Source organism: Dysidea avara, chromosome 6 (assembly GCF_963678975.1).
Source record: "Dysidea avara chromosome 6, odDysAvar1.4, whole genome shotgun sequence".
NCBI classification, from domain to species: domain Eukaryota; kingdom Metazoa; phylum Porifera; class Demospongiae; order Dictyoceratida; family Dysideidae; genus Dysidea; species Dysidea avara.
This window is the reverse complement of record NC_089277.1, coordinates 22,621,027-22,638,184: the sequence shown is the minus strand read 5'-3', so window position 1 is coordinate 22,638,184 and position 17,158 is coordinate 22,621,027. Positions and strand designations below refer to the sequence as shown.

The 17,158-nt window shown below is 36.3% G+C and overlaps 3 protein-coding genes across 8 annotated transcripts in view; 1 reads left to right on the top strand and 2 right to left on the bottom strand.

Moving 5' to 3' along the window:
- LOC136258578 (uncharacterized) overlaps positions 1-17,158 on the bottom strand; it is a 219,617-nt gene that overhangs the window by 83,918 nt on the left and 118,541 nt on the right. The window lies entirely within an intron of this gene.
- The window catches only part of LOC136258577 (uncharacterized), a 66,467-nt gene that overhangs the window by 27,796 nt on the left and 21,513 nt on the right, over positions 1-17,158 (top strand). The window lies entirely within an intron of this gene.
- LOC136257733 (uncharacterized) lies at positions 6,356-14,946 on the bottom strand. The gene is made up of 3 exons (XM_066051024.1): positions 14,490-14,946; positions 12,898-14,104; positions 6,356-6,928 (listed from the first exon to the last, which is right to left on the bottom strand). The coding sequence occupies exons 1-3, from the start codon at positions 14,937-14,939 to the stop codon at positions 6,675-6,677; spliced, it is 1,911 nt and encodes a 636-aa protein (XP_065907096.1). The 5' UTR covers positions 14,940-14,946; the 3' UTR covers positions 6,356-6,674.

Here is a 17,158-nt window from a genome sequence, read left to right as displayed (position 1 = left end):
TCTGTAGCGTGATGGGGTGTAGTTTGTTCCCACATGCCCTGTGTTTGCAGCCCCGTTCACAAATTGAGCGTGGTTGTTGATTAGTACATGGTGGTTATAACTCCAATTTTGAACTACTGTAGAACTTTTCTTCTGCACTCCATGTGCACTACAAAATTGATATCAATTTGTATTTGACCAAAAGGTGACAGCTGCAGACAGAGTCCTGTGGTCAAAATGGGATTCCAAATCCAATACTATGTACAGCTAATTGTGGCAAATTATATGAAGTAATACAGTGGATAGAATTATCACAACTTTAATAAGCAGAAAACACATTTTCATTTTACACAGTGATTAGAATGTTTATGAGATTAATTAGGCTTTAGGTTTCTAAAAGATGGGATCGATTATGATATAGGACACACTTAAACAATAAGCAATCATTTTAGATGATTTTACTCTAAAGGGGTAAAGTGCTAATACAAAATTATTAAGTTAAATTTTGCAAGGATATAGGTTATTACTGTTACTGATTTGAAGACTATTCCATTCGGGTATTTTTCTGGGAAAGAAGGAGAATTTGTAAGTGTCACAAGAGGTTTGAACGTGGTAAAATTTACAAGGATGGTTTGATCTAGTTGATGTCAGTCTTGCGGATGAAGAAAAAATTAATATTGTTCAGGTATTAATGGAAGATAATTAACAACTTTAAAATAGTAGGATCAATCTAAGGTATTTGCGATAACTTTGGAGTGTTGGCCATTTCAAATCATTTGACATCAGTGTATTAGCAGTCTATTATTAGCAATATATACCTAATATGTAGAGCAGTCATGATCATGGAGCTGTAGTGGAAACACCTATTCAAAATTTCTCCTGATAGTTTAATCTTTTAATATATAAAATAGTCCATGTGCTGCCATTGTCTGGTCAGTATAACTGTAGTCAAAGAATTAATTGTCATTACGTTTTTCTTATCCATACTGACCTCCAATCTATTGCTTCAATCATAATGTTCTGAAAATAGAAAAGTGAAACTTCTGTTACATTTGAATTGATCTAATCATGTTATCCTGTGCCCACACATGTTATGTCAGTAAGTGTTTTATTACTTATTGACAATGCTATAATACCAGCAAGTTTCATATTTACTCTTAATATGATGTACTATAGTTTAAAAGTATTTTAAAATTGGTTGTGCTGTTTATTGCTCTGTACTTAATTTAGCACTGAGGTCTCTTCTTGTGGCAAAAATTAAATCTGAGGTATATGTATAATATATAATATAGCGCTGTATGCATATTACCAACATGAATATAACAGCTACATACGTATTAGCTAGGATGTTATCATAATGAGCCTTAAAAATTGGACATTTGTGTAGGCACAAACTACAGCTCAGTGCATAACTTATGAACTCTCCTAGTCTAAGAATAGAATAGCTCAATTATAAAGCTTGAAATATATACAACATTATCGGCAAGATCATTAATGGTAGGTAAATATTAATATGTGTCCATGTACATACATTCCCAGTTCTGATAGGTATACAGTCACACAATTCTATTTAGCGTTCTTATCACTGTTACTATAATTCATAGGATTACTACAGTATATCCAGCCATGTTGTCATTCTATGTTGTCTTCGCTGGACTACTAACAGCTACATTTGCTGCCCATCATACACACCAAGTCCAGCCTGATAATAAGTTATGTGTGCATTTACCTTGTCCTACACTGCAAAACATCATAGATCACAGTCAAGTGTATTTCAAGCCTTACACAACACTTCTGTTTTCAGAAGGAGAATATTACCATCTTTTAACTGATCTTACAATTACCAATATTAATAACTTTTCACTAATTGGTACACCAAATGCCAGTGATATTTCCACACCTCTGAGTGTTATTAGATGTCTAGCAGGTCATCATATACATTTTTACAAAGTGGTAAATTTGGTGATTAAGGATTTGAATTTTCAACACTGTGGTGGCAAACTTCCCAAACTAACTGAAACAGCATACATTAACAGTTACCAGCATCATTTCTGGGCCAGTTTATTTCTTTACTGTTGCAGCAATGTGGAAGTTGTAAATGCATATATTAAGAATCCAGTAGGCTATGGCATTATTGGTGTTAATGTGATTGGAAACAGCTCACTGAAAAATACCACTATTATAATAGACCGACAACAACCAGTTAATGGTATTCTCTACACATGCAGCTATGGGGTACATTGGAGCTATGGTGGAGGTTTGGGCACTAGTTATGAAACTATTTTCCTTTATGTTATTAACATTAAATTTGAAAATGACTTTGAATTAAGTGTGTGTACAAGTAGTCAACTAGATTTGTTTAAAATACAGATGTATCAATTTAGTGTACACATTGTCATACAAAACTCAAACTTTAAGAATCTGAGAGGTAGTTTATTTAAAATTGATGTAAGATCATTGTCATATAACAGCATTTCATTTCATGAATGCAATTTCACTCAAAATGTTGTATCATATGCAATTGATCTTCACTATTGGGTGCCTCCACTTATCACTGCTAAATATATTCACCGAAGGTTGACATTACGTTTGTAACAACAAAGTTTTCATTCAATACTTATGTTTCATCTTATGTATTCAATAGTTCTATCTTACGATTTGTGGCAACTTCAACCTACATCCTGACTAACTTGAATGTTGTTTTTACTAATGTATTGTTTAGTGAAAACAAGGTGACTTTATTAAATGTTTTATCAACCACTTCACCACTAGGCAATCAGCCAAATGTATCGATCTCCACTATGGGTTCTTTTGTGGTAAAGAACAATCGAAATTTTGTATGTGATAATTACTTAATATCAGTGATGGTAGGACAGATCTACTTTAGTGGAGTAACAAAATTTTTTGATAATCAAGCAACTGAAATTCTTCATTCATTTTCATCACTGTTGCATTTCTCAAATACCACAATATTTTCCAGAAATTGATCCAAATATGTTATATTTCTTGACGGTCAATCAAGTTACATAGCATTGTTTAAAAATGGTAGTTTGATCTTTAATCATAATGCAGTAGTTGAAATTATAAAAGTGTCCATCAGCCACAATTACCCTAACCCGTATTGCTTATTTCAATATTTCTCTCCAATCAGAAATGAATTCAGAGATTTCAGAGTTGAATTTCAAATCCTACAAAATAAAAACTCAAAAACAAAAATCTCTGAAATCAATAGATTAACCACCCACTGCAAATGGGTTCCTGGTGCAGCATTTTGCAACAATGATCCATTAGTTGTGAATTGCAAAATTATTAATTTTGGATATAATTCCACGTTATACCAATTAGGTACTCACACCACAGTCTGTTATTGTCCATCATCATCACATTACAATTGTAGTGCTGATCAATTAGGTCCTGTATATCCTGGTGAAAATTTGACTGTGGATTTGTGCTTACCAAATAACGAAGAAGAGTTTGGTATTTTGTATGCTGAGACATACAATGACAACCTGCCGAAATCTGCCTGCAAACTCAGGGATTATGGGAGCATAAAACATATCTTTCATCGAGGACGAAGTAAGCGTGTACACTTTACTATTGCTACAGATCTAAAGCAGCCAACTGGCTGTGAATTGTTTCTCACAGCACAGCCAAACTTGTATACCGCTTATGAGGTCTTTTTTGTCCACCTTCTTTCATGTCCATTAGGATTTTCATTACAACATGGAATTTGTGACTGTGATCCTGATCTTAGAAAATACATTGATGATTGTATTATAAGTAATCAAACAGTGAGACAGTTTTCTGGTGTCTACATATTGGGGACTGCATCAAACAATTTGACTTACACATATATGGTATCAACTAACTGCCCTATTCACTATTGTCTACATGATTCAACAAGGACTAATTTGTATAATTCAAATGCTCAGTGTCAGCCTCACAGAACTGGCCTCTTGTGTTCACAGTGCACAGTAGGGTACAGTGTAGTGTATGGATCCACTAAGTGTAAGAAATGTTCTAACATACATTTACTATTCATTTTGTTCATTTTATTCACTGGGGTTTTCTTGATATTATTACTTTTCTATCTTAACTTGACTGTGACTGTAGGAACTATTAATGGACTAGTTTTCTATGTTAACATTCTTCATATCAACAGTTCATTTTTCCATTTACAAGATCGCTTAACAACAGTATTACATGCTTACGTATCATTCATAAATCTTGGATCAACCTTTGAGATGTGCTTGTACAATGGTATGAATATGTATGCTAAAATGTGGACACAGTTTGTGTTCCCCATTTATTTGATACTCATTGCTGCCATGTTTATTTTTGGTAGTCGATACTCAAGAAAACTTTATCGGTTAACATTTACCAGAGCACTACCAATACTAGCAACCTTGTTTATGCTTACTTACGCTACTTTGTTGCTAGCTATATCTCATGTACCTTTGTACACTACCATCATCACTATACCAAGTCACAGTTCCAAGAATCTTTGGCTACTTGATCCAACCATTCCACTATTTGGATGGAAGTTTTCACTTTTGATTTGTGTATGCATATTGGTGTTTTTGTTGTTGTTAGTGTTCAATGCCATATTGTTGTTTATCAAACCACTGATGAGATTTAAAATTATTCATCAATTTAAACCGTTAATAGATGCTTTTCAAGGACCATTTAAAAGTCATTGCTACCACTGGGTTGGAATACAACTATTGATCAGAAATGTGATAGTGGTATTTTCAATTTTAAATGACACTGTCAACATTGTAATGAGCTGCATTATCTTAATCGCCATGGCTATTATCCATGGTTATATTCGTCCTTACAAGAGAAGATTCCTAAACATTCAAGAGTTAGTTCTGCTTTTCAATTACGTGGTGCTATGTTTTCTGGTCTTATTCAACAAAAGTGAATTATTAAATGTAATAACAGTAAATGTTCTGGTTGGTGTATCATTTATCCAGTTTCTGCTCATTCTAGTTTACCATGCATTTGCTTTTGTAAGTCCTTGCAGTAAAGTACTCAACACTACCACTGTAGTATGGAATTTTATAAGATGTAACTGCACCTACAGGAGGCAAGTAGAGCAGGGAAGTCCTGGCTTGGAAATTCCAGAAATTGACTTTGATTTTGCTAACTTCCGAGAACCTTTAATAGGTAAAGACTGACGGATTATGCAATGTAGTAACTTGCAGCCATTAAAAAAGTTTGTTATTGTACTTTGTAAATTGCATTGAAATTAATTATTTTAACATTGATGTAGTTATGAATACCAAATAGCAGTTTGCTCTACAGTTAACTGCAATGTAAAACAGTCAATCAGATAACAGAATTGTTGATAAAATGTACTTGAGGTAGGAAGGTGATCAGAATAGATAAGAATACATGCTAATCATGGTATATACTCTACTTACAATTTGATTTATACATGATGCAATGGTCATAGACATTGCAATTATATCAGTAGCTAAATGTTGTATATGTAATTGAATTTTCATAGTAAATGTACTAACTTTTGGTGTGTACATCATTGTACCAGTGCTTGAGTAAAACCTAAATTGTATACAGAGTCGGGTGACTTGTAATGTAGCTGAACTCTCTACAGGGCAAGTTGTACTGTAGCTGAACTCTATACAGGGCGACTTGTTTGTAGTTAAACTCTCTACAAGTGATTCACTTGTACAGTAACTGAATTCTCCACAGGGTGACTTGTAATATGGCTGAACTCTCTACAAGTTGACTTGTGACTGTAACATACACTTGTAGCTGCTGAATGTGCAATATAATCATATCATTAAACACTCTACAGGGTGACTTGTAGTGCAGCTGAATTCTCTACAAGGTGGTTTTAGCATAGCCAAACTCTCCACATGGTGAAAGGCAACATAGCTGAACTCTTACAAGGTGACTTTCTTATATGTAGTTGAAGTCTGACTAAACTTAACTGTCTGCAGGGAGATAGATAATAATGTTATACAATTACATGCACAATATCCAGAATTCAGCTACAAACAAATCACCCTGTAGAGAGATCAGCTAGAAGAAGTCACCTTGTAGAGAGTTCAGTTACTAACAAAGAACCACCATGTAGAGAGCTCAGCTGCAAAGAAATCACCCTGTAAAAAATTCAGCTACAAACAAATCACCCTGTAGAGAGATCAGATAGAAGAAATTACCATGTAGACAGTTCAGCTACAAACATAGCCATTCTATTCTGGTTGACTACTATATACTTTCACAGATTTGTTTTGTGAAGTATGAGGGTAACCCTCCCCCATATATTTCCACCAAACTATTATGTATGTAGTGTTTAATACATTCAAATGTATAATGTACAGTATACAGATTAATTAATACTAAAATATCCAAGAAAAACTATTATTATTATTAGACTTTGCCGCATATACAGTAAGAAAGGAGATACAAAAAAGAAAAAGGTGTATGCTGATTAATATGCTGATTTGCCTGGTTAATACTAATTAAAGCTATAGCTATGAACCGGATCCGTGTACCAAGGGCATGCATGGTCTGCCCTTACCACCACCCCCAGCCAAGATTTTGGCTGGTCTGACTTGATCGCACTATACTAGCACAACTCCTAAGATTGCTAGTACAAGTCACCCATGTACACTTCCACAACTAAGATTATAGCAAAAATTATCATTTATCCGGTCTTGGGAGGTTTAGTTATAGAAAAATTCCATGTTACTTAAAAGCTTTGATTGGTAGTTGAGATGCCTCTCCATCTTAAACCAAGTTATCTCTCCATAAGTGTTTGAGATGCTTCTCCACCTTGGTGGTGTCCATTGCTCATTTTGAATAATCATTGCCGAAAATCCATTTGAATCAAATATACTTCTCGACCTTGGTGGTGTCCTTTGATCACTTTGCTCAATTTGAATTATCATTAGTGGGACTCCAGCTGCAGGATTTTTACCTATGATACCAAAGAAAACAAGTTGTGAGTATGGGTACATTAATAATGTCCAACTATCTTTGAAAATGCAACAACTTATTTTTGAAAACTTTTTATTATCTACATAAACTTCTAACCATTAGATATACAATTCTATGTTGTGATAGGTGGTTGCATACATGATTAGCTCAAAATGCAATTACAATTAAGCCATTGTTCATTATTTTTATTATGCAGAAATCACAGATGATAACAGTAGTTGTGGTAATTTTGAGTCACTTAATTTAAAACCATTATAATCACCTAATACTGTGAACCCAATATTTCACACTACTGTATGAAAGTTGCACTATTGTTGTTATGCTATCCCACCAATTAGAAATGAAACATCATAGCTTTTACGTTTTTTTCTACCTTCAACAGTAAAATTATGAACTGATCTACCTGAATCACTCACTAATCGAAACTGATGATGTTGATGATTTTAAATAAGAATTTGAACTCTACTTATATCCCACCTCCAATATGATTGTCTGTTTGTTTGTAAACTCTTTTAGATGTTTACACAGTGACAATGATAATACTGCTACTGCTACTATTAGAGCTACTACGAGGTTCATAAGAAGTCAACTACTAACTGTGATATTCACCTTCTAGCTAAGCATGATGTTTTCACAGCCGGAACAAAAGAAAGATAGGGGGCATCTCCAAACTGATTTTAGTACCCTTAATGTCAGAATGACACTATCTTCATATACCCCTCCTTAGTGTCACATCATGAAAACAATGCATTGGCAATAGAAGCACACAAAACTTACTCTAAAACATAGTCTACAAACAGTGTTACTGCTTAATCATATCATCTATATATTATTCCTAGGTAATCTATAACACCATGGGCTAAACCCCTCCTTCTTAACGTCATTATGACATTAAGCGTACCAAAATTAGTTTGGAGATTCCCCGTTAGTTACTAAAAAATCCAAAGATAGTTAGCTATATATATCTAGCTACCTTGTCTATACAAATCAAGGTCTAAATTGCTAAACATGGCATAGGTATATATACCAATTGCTTTAACTACCATCCAAAGCTGAGGCCAAATTAAAGTTACACAACTCACTGTTATATATATATAGATAGATAGATATTATCAGGGGTGGATCTAGGATTTATAAAAGGGGGGGCTAACTCAAGGTCTAATCTCTTGTGTAGAGGTGTGCAAAGCACACTTCACAACATGCTTTGCATGCTGGAACTAGGGGGTCTGGGGGCATGCCCCCCAAGAAATTTTGAAAAATAAATGCTAAAATACTGCAATTTGGAGACATTTCCAAATAAAATTCATAATATTTTCTGCCTGTAGATATTTTATATACTGCCTTTAGATTATAGGTATGGCTTTCTGAAGCATTTTGCTAATGGAAAAGTTTGGGTAGGTACAGACAACCAAGTACATGATGCACCCCTCTCACAATTGCACAACACTGAATAGATGCATGTTAGAATAATAATGTTGAAAGTGGAAAATATTGAAATTTGAACAATACAAGATTGAATCTGAGAGAATTTTTAATGGAAATTGTGTACCTGAATTAAGTATTGCCATACATATTAAGTACACAAGTAGATGAATGAAGCCTTTAAACAGACCAATGCACTTCATTGTATGTATAGGTGCAGGTAGATTTGGACAAATTCCATAACAGAACCAACTACATGTTTCCAGTGAATGTTCTATTAGAGTAGTTAGCTGACTGCTCTATTAGAGTATCTCGATCTTGTACACCTCCAATGCTGATTCGGGTGCTTGTTGCATAAACCTACTGATAATACTTTGGAAAGATGTTTATAAGGTGGTTTTATAAATATTTGTATTATTAGTGACCATATAATTATGCTAAGACAAAATTTCATTATAATACTCAACATATTGATCAAGTAAAGCCTAAATATGAAGGGGGGTGGCTTCAGCACCCAAAGCCCCCCCCCCCCCCCCCGATCCGCCCCTGATTATAAATCAATAAATAGCAACCTTCTGAATTAAAAGTTGGGTGGCTCTATTATTACCAGACTATTCCAATACCCAGGAACCTATCCGCCTCACTAACGAACGTGTACATGATCCCCAACACCCAGCGTCTCAAAACATAGGGGGAGAAGTGAAATCAGAACAGAATACTTTCTGAACTTAGCTGACTCTGCAAAGTTTACCAGCCGATTGGTACCACTTGCAGAAGTATATAAATTAGATGGGGCCATGGTATCTGAACAGGTAAAATCCCAGAGCAAGGGTAAGCCATATCACCAAGGAATCAATGACATGCCATCTGGCTTCTTACCATCGTTATAATTACGACACACACCGACTGGTTCCAAAATAGTAGGTACACCTCCTGTTTTAAATAATAAAGATGAAAATGTAGACTTTTACTATTGCTGTGTAGTACTAATGTGACTGCGTTGTCTAGCTTTTCATCGTCGGTGTTATCCCCATCTAGGATGTCTGATATGTCGACCCATTCATTCATGGCTGCACTATCAATATAGCGGAACGTGCGGCCATCTTCCGCAGACAATACAAATTCGAACTTTGACAAATCAGAGGTGTAACAATTTCTTTGTGAAGCAGCTAGAAGACCAAGAGTTACTGATAGGGCTATCACAGAGAGCAGTTTTTTTTGTAATGAAACTTCATGGTTTCCACAAGAACTAGTATCAGGGGAATTAGTAAAACGCGGAATACGGAATAACGGAAGTGCGGAATAACGAAATAAGCAAAACTTATCTTTTGCAGATTGTACAAATAGTTACATGCTCTATAGCGATCATATTTTATTTACACCTTGCAACAGCTCTGCATGGCACGCCACGGCGATGGATAACTAAACAGCAGCTGGGTGAGCATTAAATGGGACAAGCGAGCACGCAACTAATCATCCTAAAACGATATACCTTCGCTAAACTTACTAATCTATACTCCTTAGTTGATATAGCTACAAAACGCCAAGACGTAGTTCCATTCTTAGGTTAAACTATCTGCCCTTCATGTGCATACGACCGAATTTATTAGAGTCACACTAGAGATCAGTAGGGAAGTTCAGTGGTTGTGTGTCTTTAAATGGATTTCAAAACTCTTCAGGCTTGAACCAAGAGTGTAGGTAAGTAAAGTTAGCGAAAGTAGATCGTGCTACAGTGATCGGTTGTATGCTTGTCCCATTTAATGCTCGCCAGCTGCTGTTCTACCCATCGCCGTGGTGCGCCATGCAGAGCTGTTACAAGGTAAATAAAATATAAGCATATAACTATTTGTACAATCTGCAAAAGATAAGTTTTGCATATTTCGTTATTCCGCAATTCCGTTATTCCGTATTCCGCGTTTTACTAATTCCGTAGTATCAGCCGTTGACGCTTATCAGATTAAATAGTCAGAGAACTTACATACTCATTTTATTTTTCCTTTCTTTAGTTTGAGTCCGTGACAGCACATGCCAGTGGCTCTCAGTACCTTTATTTTGTTGATGTTGTTTTTTTTCCTGGGTTAGATGTACATGATTGAGTTTGTACATTAACAAATATATACTGCCCTTGCCCCTTGCCATTGCCACCACCGCAGCACTAGGTATTAAACAGAACCTTTAGTACTGTTTACTAGTTCCTAGCACTTAGTACCTTTATTTGTACTGTCAAACATTAATAATAATAATAATAAGTTTGCAAAGAAACAAACAAGGAATTCCGTGTATTTATGTACACTATGTATCATGTCATGCTACTATTTCGGATTTCTATGATGGACTTAGTGACTGTGGAATCCTATTTGTCTGCTTAATTTTGTTCAGTTGTCCAGCACTTGCAATCTGTGCTGGGGGTGGTAGGAAAGGACAGTCCATCAAGCCCGGGTTTTAAAAAAATAAAAAAATTCGGATATCTACAATTTCAGACGCTCTGATATCTTAGAAGCTTGTCATAAATTGCTTGAAATCTTGCCAAATGTCAAAAGAATTAAATCTCATACAGGATTTTTCAGAGTTTCGACCACTAGGAAGCCCCCACCAGCGTTGAAACCGGGTCGGGTCATCCGGGTCACTTTTTCTCCGGGTCATCCGGGTCTGACCCGGTTTACAATTTATCCGGGTCTGACCCGGTTTACAATTTATCCGGGTCTGACCCGGATTGGATCACGTGAGAAACGAAATTGTTCGTTTGACGACGTGGAACTTATAAACGCTATCGCGTAGCTCTTTCGTGAGCCACGCCCACTTATCGCATTTCCAACATATGCTCAACTACGCCTATTTGTTAGTAAGTGCAGTATGTAGCACGAAACTGAGGGTATCTATGGTGAGGGGCAGCTATTGTCAGTAGGTGAAGACCTTTTTTTTTTTTTTTTGGTTTTCAACCTACAGCTAGGCTTAAGTTACAATATTTACTCAACACGAATCGAACGCTCAAAATGTAGACTCGTTCGCTCACCCAGACTAGCCAAAACACGTCTCGGCTTTAATTAATCTGGGTCACATCCGGATCTGACCCGGATTGCTATCCGGGTCAGTGGGTCATCCGGGTCAGCAGTAGTGACCCGGTTTCAACGTTGGCCCCCACACTAACACGGCTATTTTGTTAATTATGACATCAGATTTCGTTGATGTCGTCTATTGCGAACGCTGCTGAAGATTCTTTACCAGAATAGTTGTTGCCTTATAAACAGTTGTATACAACAGTTGTTTATGATTATGATCATGATAATTAGAAGGAAGCGAAATACTGAATACATCGAATGAAAAAGGATAGAGATAAAAATATTTGGGGATATATTTTACAGATAACTAGCTAGAGCATGTGCATTCTTCAACGAGATCATGAAGTAGCTGCTACATCTTATTTCGTGTTTACTGCAGTTGCCAATCTTCTTATGGACGAATTCTTGATGAAAAAGGACTAATTTAATTGCTAAAGCGATGAATTCAATTGCAAATGGGACGAATTATATTGCTGACTGCATGAATCTTTTAAAACCTGACGCATGCATGCACACACAGGACTCAAAATGTTTTGTTTTGACGGATCAAGGTACTAACGTCAGGAATCTTGGTCCCAGATGTCAACAACCTGTTTCGTGAAATGAATTTTTTCATCGCTTTTGTAATTAAATTAGTCGCTCTTTCATGAAGAATTCGTCCATAACAAGATTGGCTACCGCAGTAAACACGAAAACAAGATGTAGCAGCTACTTCATAATCTTTCCATTTGCAGTAGAGTTCGTCGCTTTTTTGCATTACTGCTAAATGCATGAATTTTTTAAATTACGTGACGTAGTGCGTATGTGGCACGCAATTTTAAAAGATTAGTGCAATCTGCAGTTTTGCAAAAGCGACGAACTATGCTGCAAATGGCAAGAAGTCCATTGCAAAGGTAACAACGAATTTTAAAAATTGTCACATTTATAAGAGGCTATAGATAGAAAATTAGGGAGGGTGGGTAGCAAGCACTGTTTGCAAGTGGTTAGCACACTAGCTGGCCCAGCACACCGGTTGTCCAGGGTTCCAGCCCAAGATGAGTAGTTTTGTTGCGTTTTTTAGTTTTAGTAGATGACCTTTGTGTCTAACTTTAACTGTTGATTCAATAACCGATAGTTACGTTATAGATCGACTTTCGGTTCAGTATAACGTAACCACTACCTAATATATATATTTTTTTCTACAGGGCTTGATCGACTACCCTTGCTAACCACCCCCAGCACTGATGGCATGTGCTGGTCAACCGAATAAAGGACCTAACAAAGAGACAAGGCCCAAGCATTATTAAGCATGATATATATTAACTTTACTACATAAGTTTAATTAACTCCCGGCTGCCAGCACAGGATGCTGGCAGACCATCAATGCAACTTTTTCTTCATCTATACCCACCTACACATGTATAATTGTAATTGTATGTTGCATTGTAAAGCATTAATAATAATAATAATAATAATAATATACACTCACCTCGGATAAGCTGCAATTTTTCCAATCGAATTTTTCCAGTAATGTAATCGGAAACATTATCTTTTGATGTACTTGAACCGTTACGATACTCCCTGGACTTCGTCATCCTTCTTGTAAAACCAATAATGTAGTAAGATCCTTCTGCTGTACCTGCATCGCCAACAGCTGCTAAGATCACTGTTGCTACAACTGTCCCAGTTCCAATACTAACTGTCCCAGTTCCAATACTAACTGTCCCTGTTCCAAAACTAAGTGAAGTGAACGCTAAGAGAAATGATTCACCTGTGCTAAATATTACCATTATTCGCTTGTAGCCTGGTTTAAGTAGAGCCATCACAAAGATAGCAACCATTATAGGTAATAATACACTTTTCAGACCTTGAAAATCATGAAAGCTTCCTAGAGTTAGTATATATGCAATTGCAATAATGGAGAGAATTGCAGATAATGCAAGTGAAATTTCCATAGACAGAAAGCAGAAAGTATGGCGACAGTCATGGCTACTATTCCCTTCATTTCTGTTACAACAGCACTTGGCAATTGCTTTAACACTTCTAAGGATAAACATGAATGCACAGGCACCAACAAAAAGGATCAAAATGTAAATGAAAAAAGTCTGCAACGGGTCATTAATAAAGGCCATTAGCATATAAGGAAGGAAGTTGAAGCCAATATAGATGAAATTGACAGACAGACTTATGGCTAATGGAACTTTCCAACTCCAGTCTTTTTTGCCTCTGTAAACAGCATATGGCAAAGCTACAGCAAATATCAAAAAAGCCAAGAAGCTAGATATTCCAGCATGGAAAAAAGGCTGTATGTCTCCAATTTTGTGTATGTTGTGTTCACTATCAGCTTCATAATGTAGCACTTTATAGCCGTATTCAATGTTCAATATGAGTGAGACAATGTGAACTCCAACTAACACAAGGTGCAGAACCACACTGGTTAGAAAAGTGGCAATCATATAGGCAATTTTAGTAGGATCAATTAGTTTCTCAGCTAAATTGAGTATCCATCCATAGACAAAGAAATAAGATAGTATAGCAAATGTTGCAAAAGTTGGAGGTGGCAAGAATGCCATTACTGTCATTATGTAGACAATGATATTGTAAGTCTCACTGTGTGTACCTCTAGCTTCTATAAAATATTTGCTCGCAAATTCAACTGGGCGATCATAGATGTCCTTCAATGCATATGTTTTAGCCTGCAATAGACATATGAGATAATGCCTTTTATTATTTCTGTACCCATAACTATACATGTATGACACCGGCAGGGGTGGCTCCATGCAAGGTGTAGTATTTTTAGTTTTCTGCTGGTCAGCAAATAGAGCACTAAGAGCAGTCACATGCAATCAAGCATGGATGCATTAAATTATATACTGAATAGCTATCAACTTCAAAGGGTCTAAAAAATAATGTCATAAGAATGAAGCATATACTGCCAGACCACCATGCTCTGCATACTATAGTGCAGAATTTATCACACTAATAGAACGAATGAAACCAGTCATCAAAATTTCTGCATGCATGGAGCCACCTGCTACATGATATAATAAAATTATGATAGCTGTATATATATGTGCATACCAAATATGTAAATGGGGAGACCAGGTTGCAGATTTCTTCTTGACACAGGCTTGGCAATTCAATTGTAATATGTTGCTCAGCTACATTTACAGCAAGGAATGTGAACCAGAAAAGCGGTTTTGGACTCAATAGAAAAAATGGTGAATCACTCCAAATAAATGTACTTTCTTTGTCATGGTAGACCTCAGAGACATTATCTTTGCAAACTTTGTATTTATAAGTAATTTCAACATGATGAGACGCGTCTTTGCCAGTTGGTAGGAAGACTTCTGTAAGGTCATCTTTTATACTTGGATTGCTCAATTGGAAAGTCTCTATATAATTATTTTCACGTATACGGAATGTACATTCTGTTTCACTGGCCATAACGGAGCAGCTACACATAGTTAGCAATGTAAAAACCCATACTAGACTAAGAACGACGCAGCGCTTTATTGCAACCGATTTCATAGTAGCCAGCGAGTCTAATACCCGTGGACGGCGGGACTGCACTTATATATAGTACAGCTATAACTACATTGTAGGAATTTTTCTGCATGCAGCGTAGCTACACGCACACATGCATGCATGCACGCCGTAGCTACGTAGCTATCTATAGTAGCTATAGTCTAAACTTTTGCAAATTTGTTACGAGGGACCGTGATAGGATTTTTAGGGCAAAAAGGTTTGATGGTTTTGTAATTGCTAGCTAATCTGCATCGGACGAACGACTGACTAGTTTAATTTCATCGAGAAATCAGTACCGCACTCACTCGCAAAAAAAAATCCAACTAGCTATATGCGGTATACCGCACGAAGTCTACGAAGACCCATGAAACGGTTGACCGTATAGCTTTTTGTTAGAATAGCCAATGCAGTGGCGGATACAAGGGGTTGCAGTGCCCCTGACAATTTAGTGCGCTCTCTATATAAATCAATTTATCGAGTGGGAACAGGGAGTTTGTAGACTAGCAGCCAAGCACGTAAATTACGTTCATTATATCAACTTTTGATTAGTTTCGCGTAGCCAGACTCTTTTCTTCTTTTGTGTGGGGGTGGGGAAAGAAAAAGGTCTGGTGAACATAGTATAGCATCGTCGTTAGGCTACTGTATTTTTCCAAGACTACATATAGGTCAGTTTTAACCAAGATATTGTTATAAGATGGATGGGATAGACATTGTTAAGGTAATTGAGAAAAAGGATTTGGGGGTGTTGATTGATTGCAATCTCAAGTTTCATAGTCAGTGTTCGGCAGTGGTTAATAAAGCTAATAGACTTCTTGGCCTTATTAAACAGACCTTTCGGATATTTCTGTAGATTCATTTACATGTTTATACAAATCAATAGTACGTCCTATTTTAGAATATGGTAACTTGGTTTGGGGACCTTACTATAAAACAGACATCCTAAAATTAGAAAAAATCCTACAGAAAGCAACTAGAATGATCAAATCTATAAGAAATCTTGACTACGAGGAACGATTGAAAGTGCTCAACTTGCCATCATTACATTATAGACGTTATAGAGGTGACATGATTGCTGTCTACAATATGCTACATGATAAGTATGATACAGACCATTCTGATTTTTTCACTTTTTCACCCATTACCCATACCAGAAGTCATACATTTAAGCTATTTAAATATTTTTCAAGAACAGATGCCAGGAAATATTTTTTACAAGAAGAGTTGTTGAACCATGGAATAATTTACCCCAAGAAGTAGCATGTGCAGCATCAGTTGATGATTTTAAGAAATTGATCGACCAATATTCATCTAACACTATGTATAAATGTATGTAATTAGTCTACTTGTACTTTTTTACCTGTCGATCAGGTGTAACAGGCTGTTTAGCCTTATAAATTACCTGTAATAAATAATAATAATAATAAAGACCTTGTGGTACACGAGGTGCCATGCGCTAACAATGCGCACGCATGTGAGTTATGAAATTTGCAAATTCAGTGATAGACAGTTAAATAATTTCGTAAATTACGTACTGTTAATACCTGTGTTAGTCCTCTACTATTCATTAAGCAGTGCTAAACTGAATAAAACGACGTGCAAGACCGAATCAACACTGTCCTATTCGTCAGATGCATACGCATTGTTAGCGCATGGCACTTTGTACACAGCAAGAAATACACTATCCCGAGATTACAGGGATTCTACACTGCGTAGCTTCCGGATTGTTGATTGGCACGATTGAGTAATTTGCTAATATTTACGTCATTAGCATTTTGTTACCATAGCTACTACTGGAGTATCTATGGTAGCAGGATGCAAATGCAGCAGATGACGTCATTTACACCAAACAACAATCCGGAAGGTTATTTTTGTAGTTAAGGTAGTTAGTTTTGTAGTTAAAGGACTTAGTTTGGTAGTTAAGCTAGTTAGAATTTTTTATAGCATATTTGTGGACAATCCGGAAGCTGCACAGTAGAATGTCCACACTCTAGGGATAGCCCAACGACGACACTATGGTATGTTCACTCGACACGTTTCTTTCCTTTCCCCACACAAAAGAAAGGAAAGGGTATTGTGTCAGTTGGTAAATTGTTCCAATCCGGCGTGGATAGATTTGGGGTATTAGCTAAATTTATAATGATCTGTTCTAGCAAACGGATCGAATCTCAAAATGGAAGGGGTGGTGGTGGCGGGTGGGATATGTGTGTTTGTGGAGTAATTTG

Bases quoted from the DNA above. Each gene is read 5' to 3' on its own strand.
- LOC136257733 (XM_066051024.1), bottom strand. From the start codon at position 14,939: ATGAAATCGGTTGCAATAAAGCGCTGCGTCGTTCTTAGTCTAGTATGG. The intron at 14,105-14,489 runs GTATGCACATAT...TGTCTATTGCAG, and splicing joins TCTCCCCATTTACATATTTG to GCTAAAACATATGCATTGAA. The intron at 6,929-12,897 runs GTGAGTGTATAT...TTGGTATCATAG, and splicing joins AAAATTGCAGCTTATCCGAG to GTAAAAATCCTGCAGCTGGA.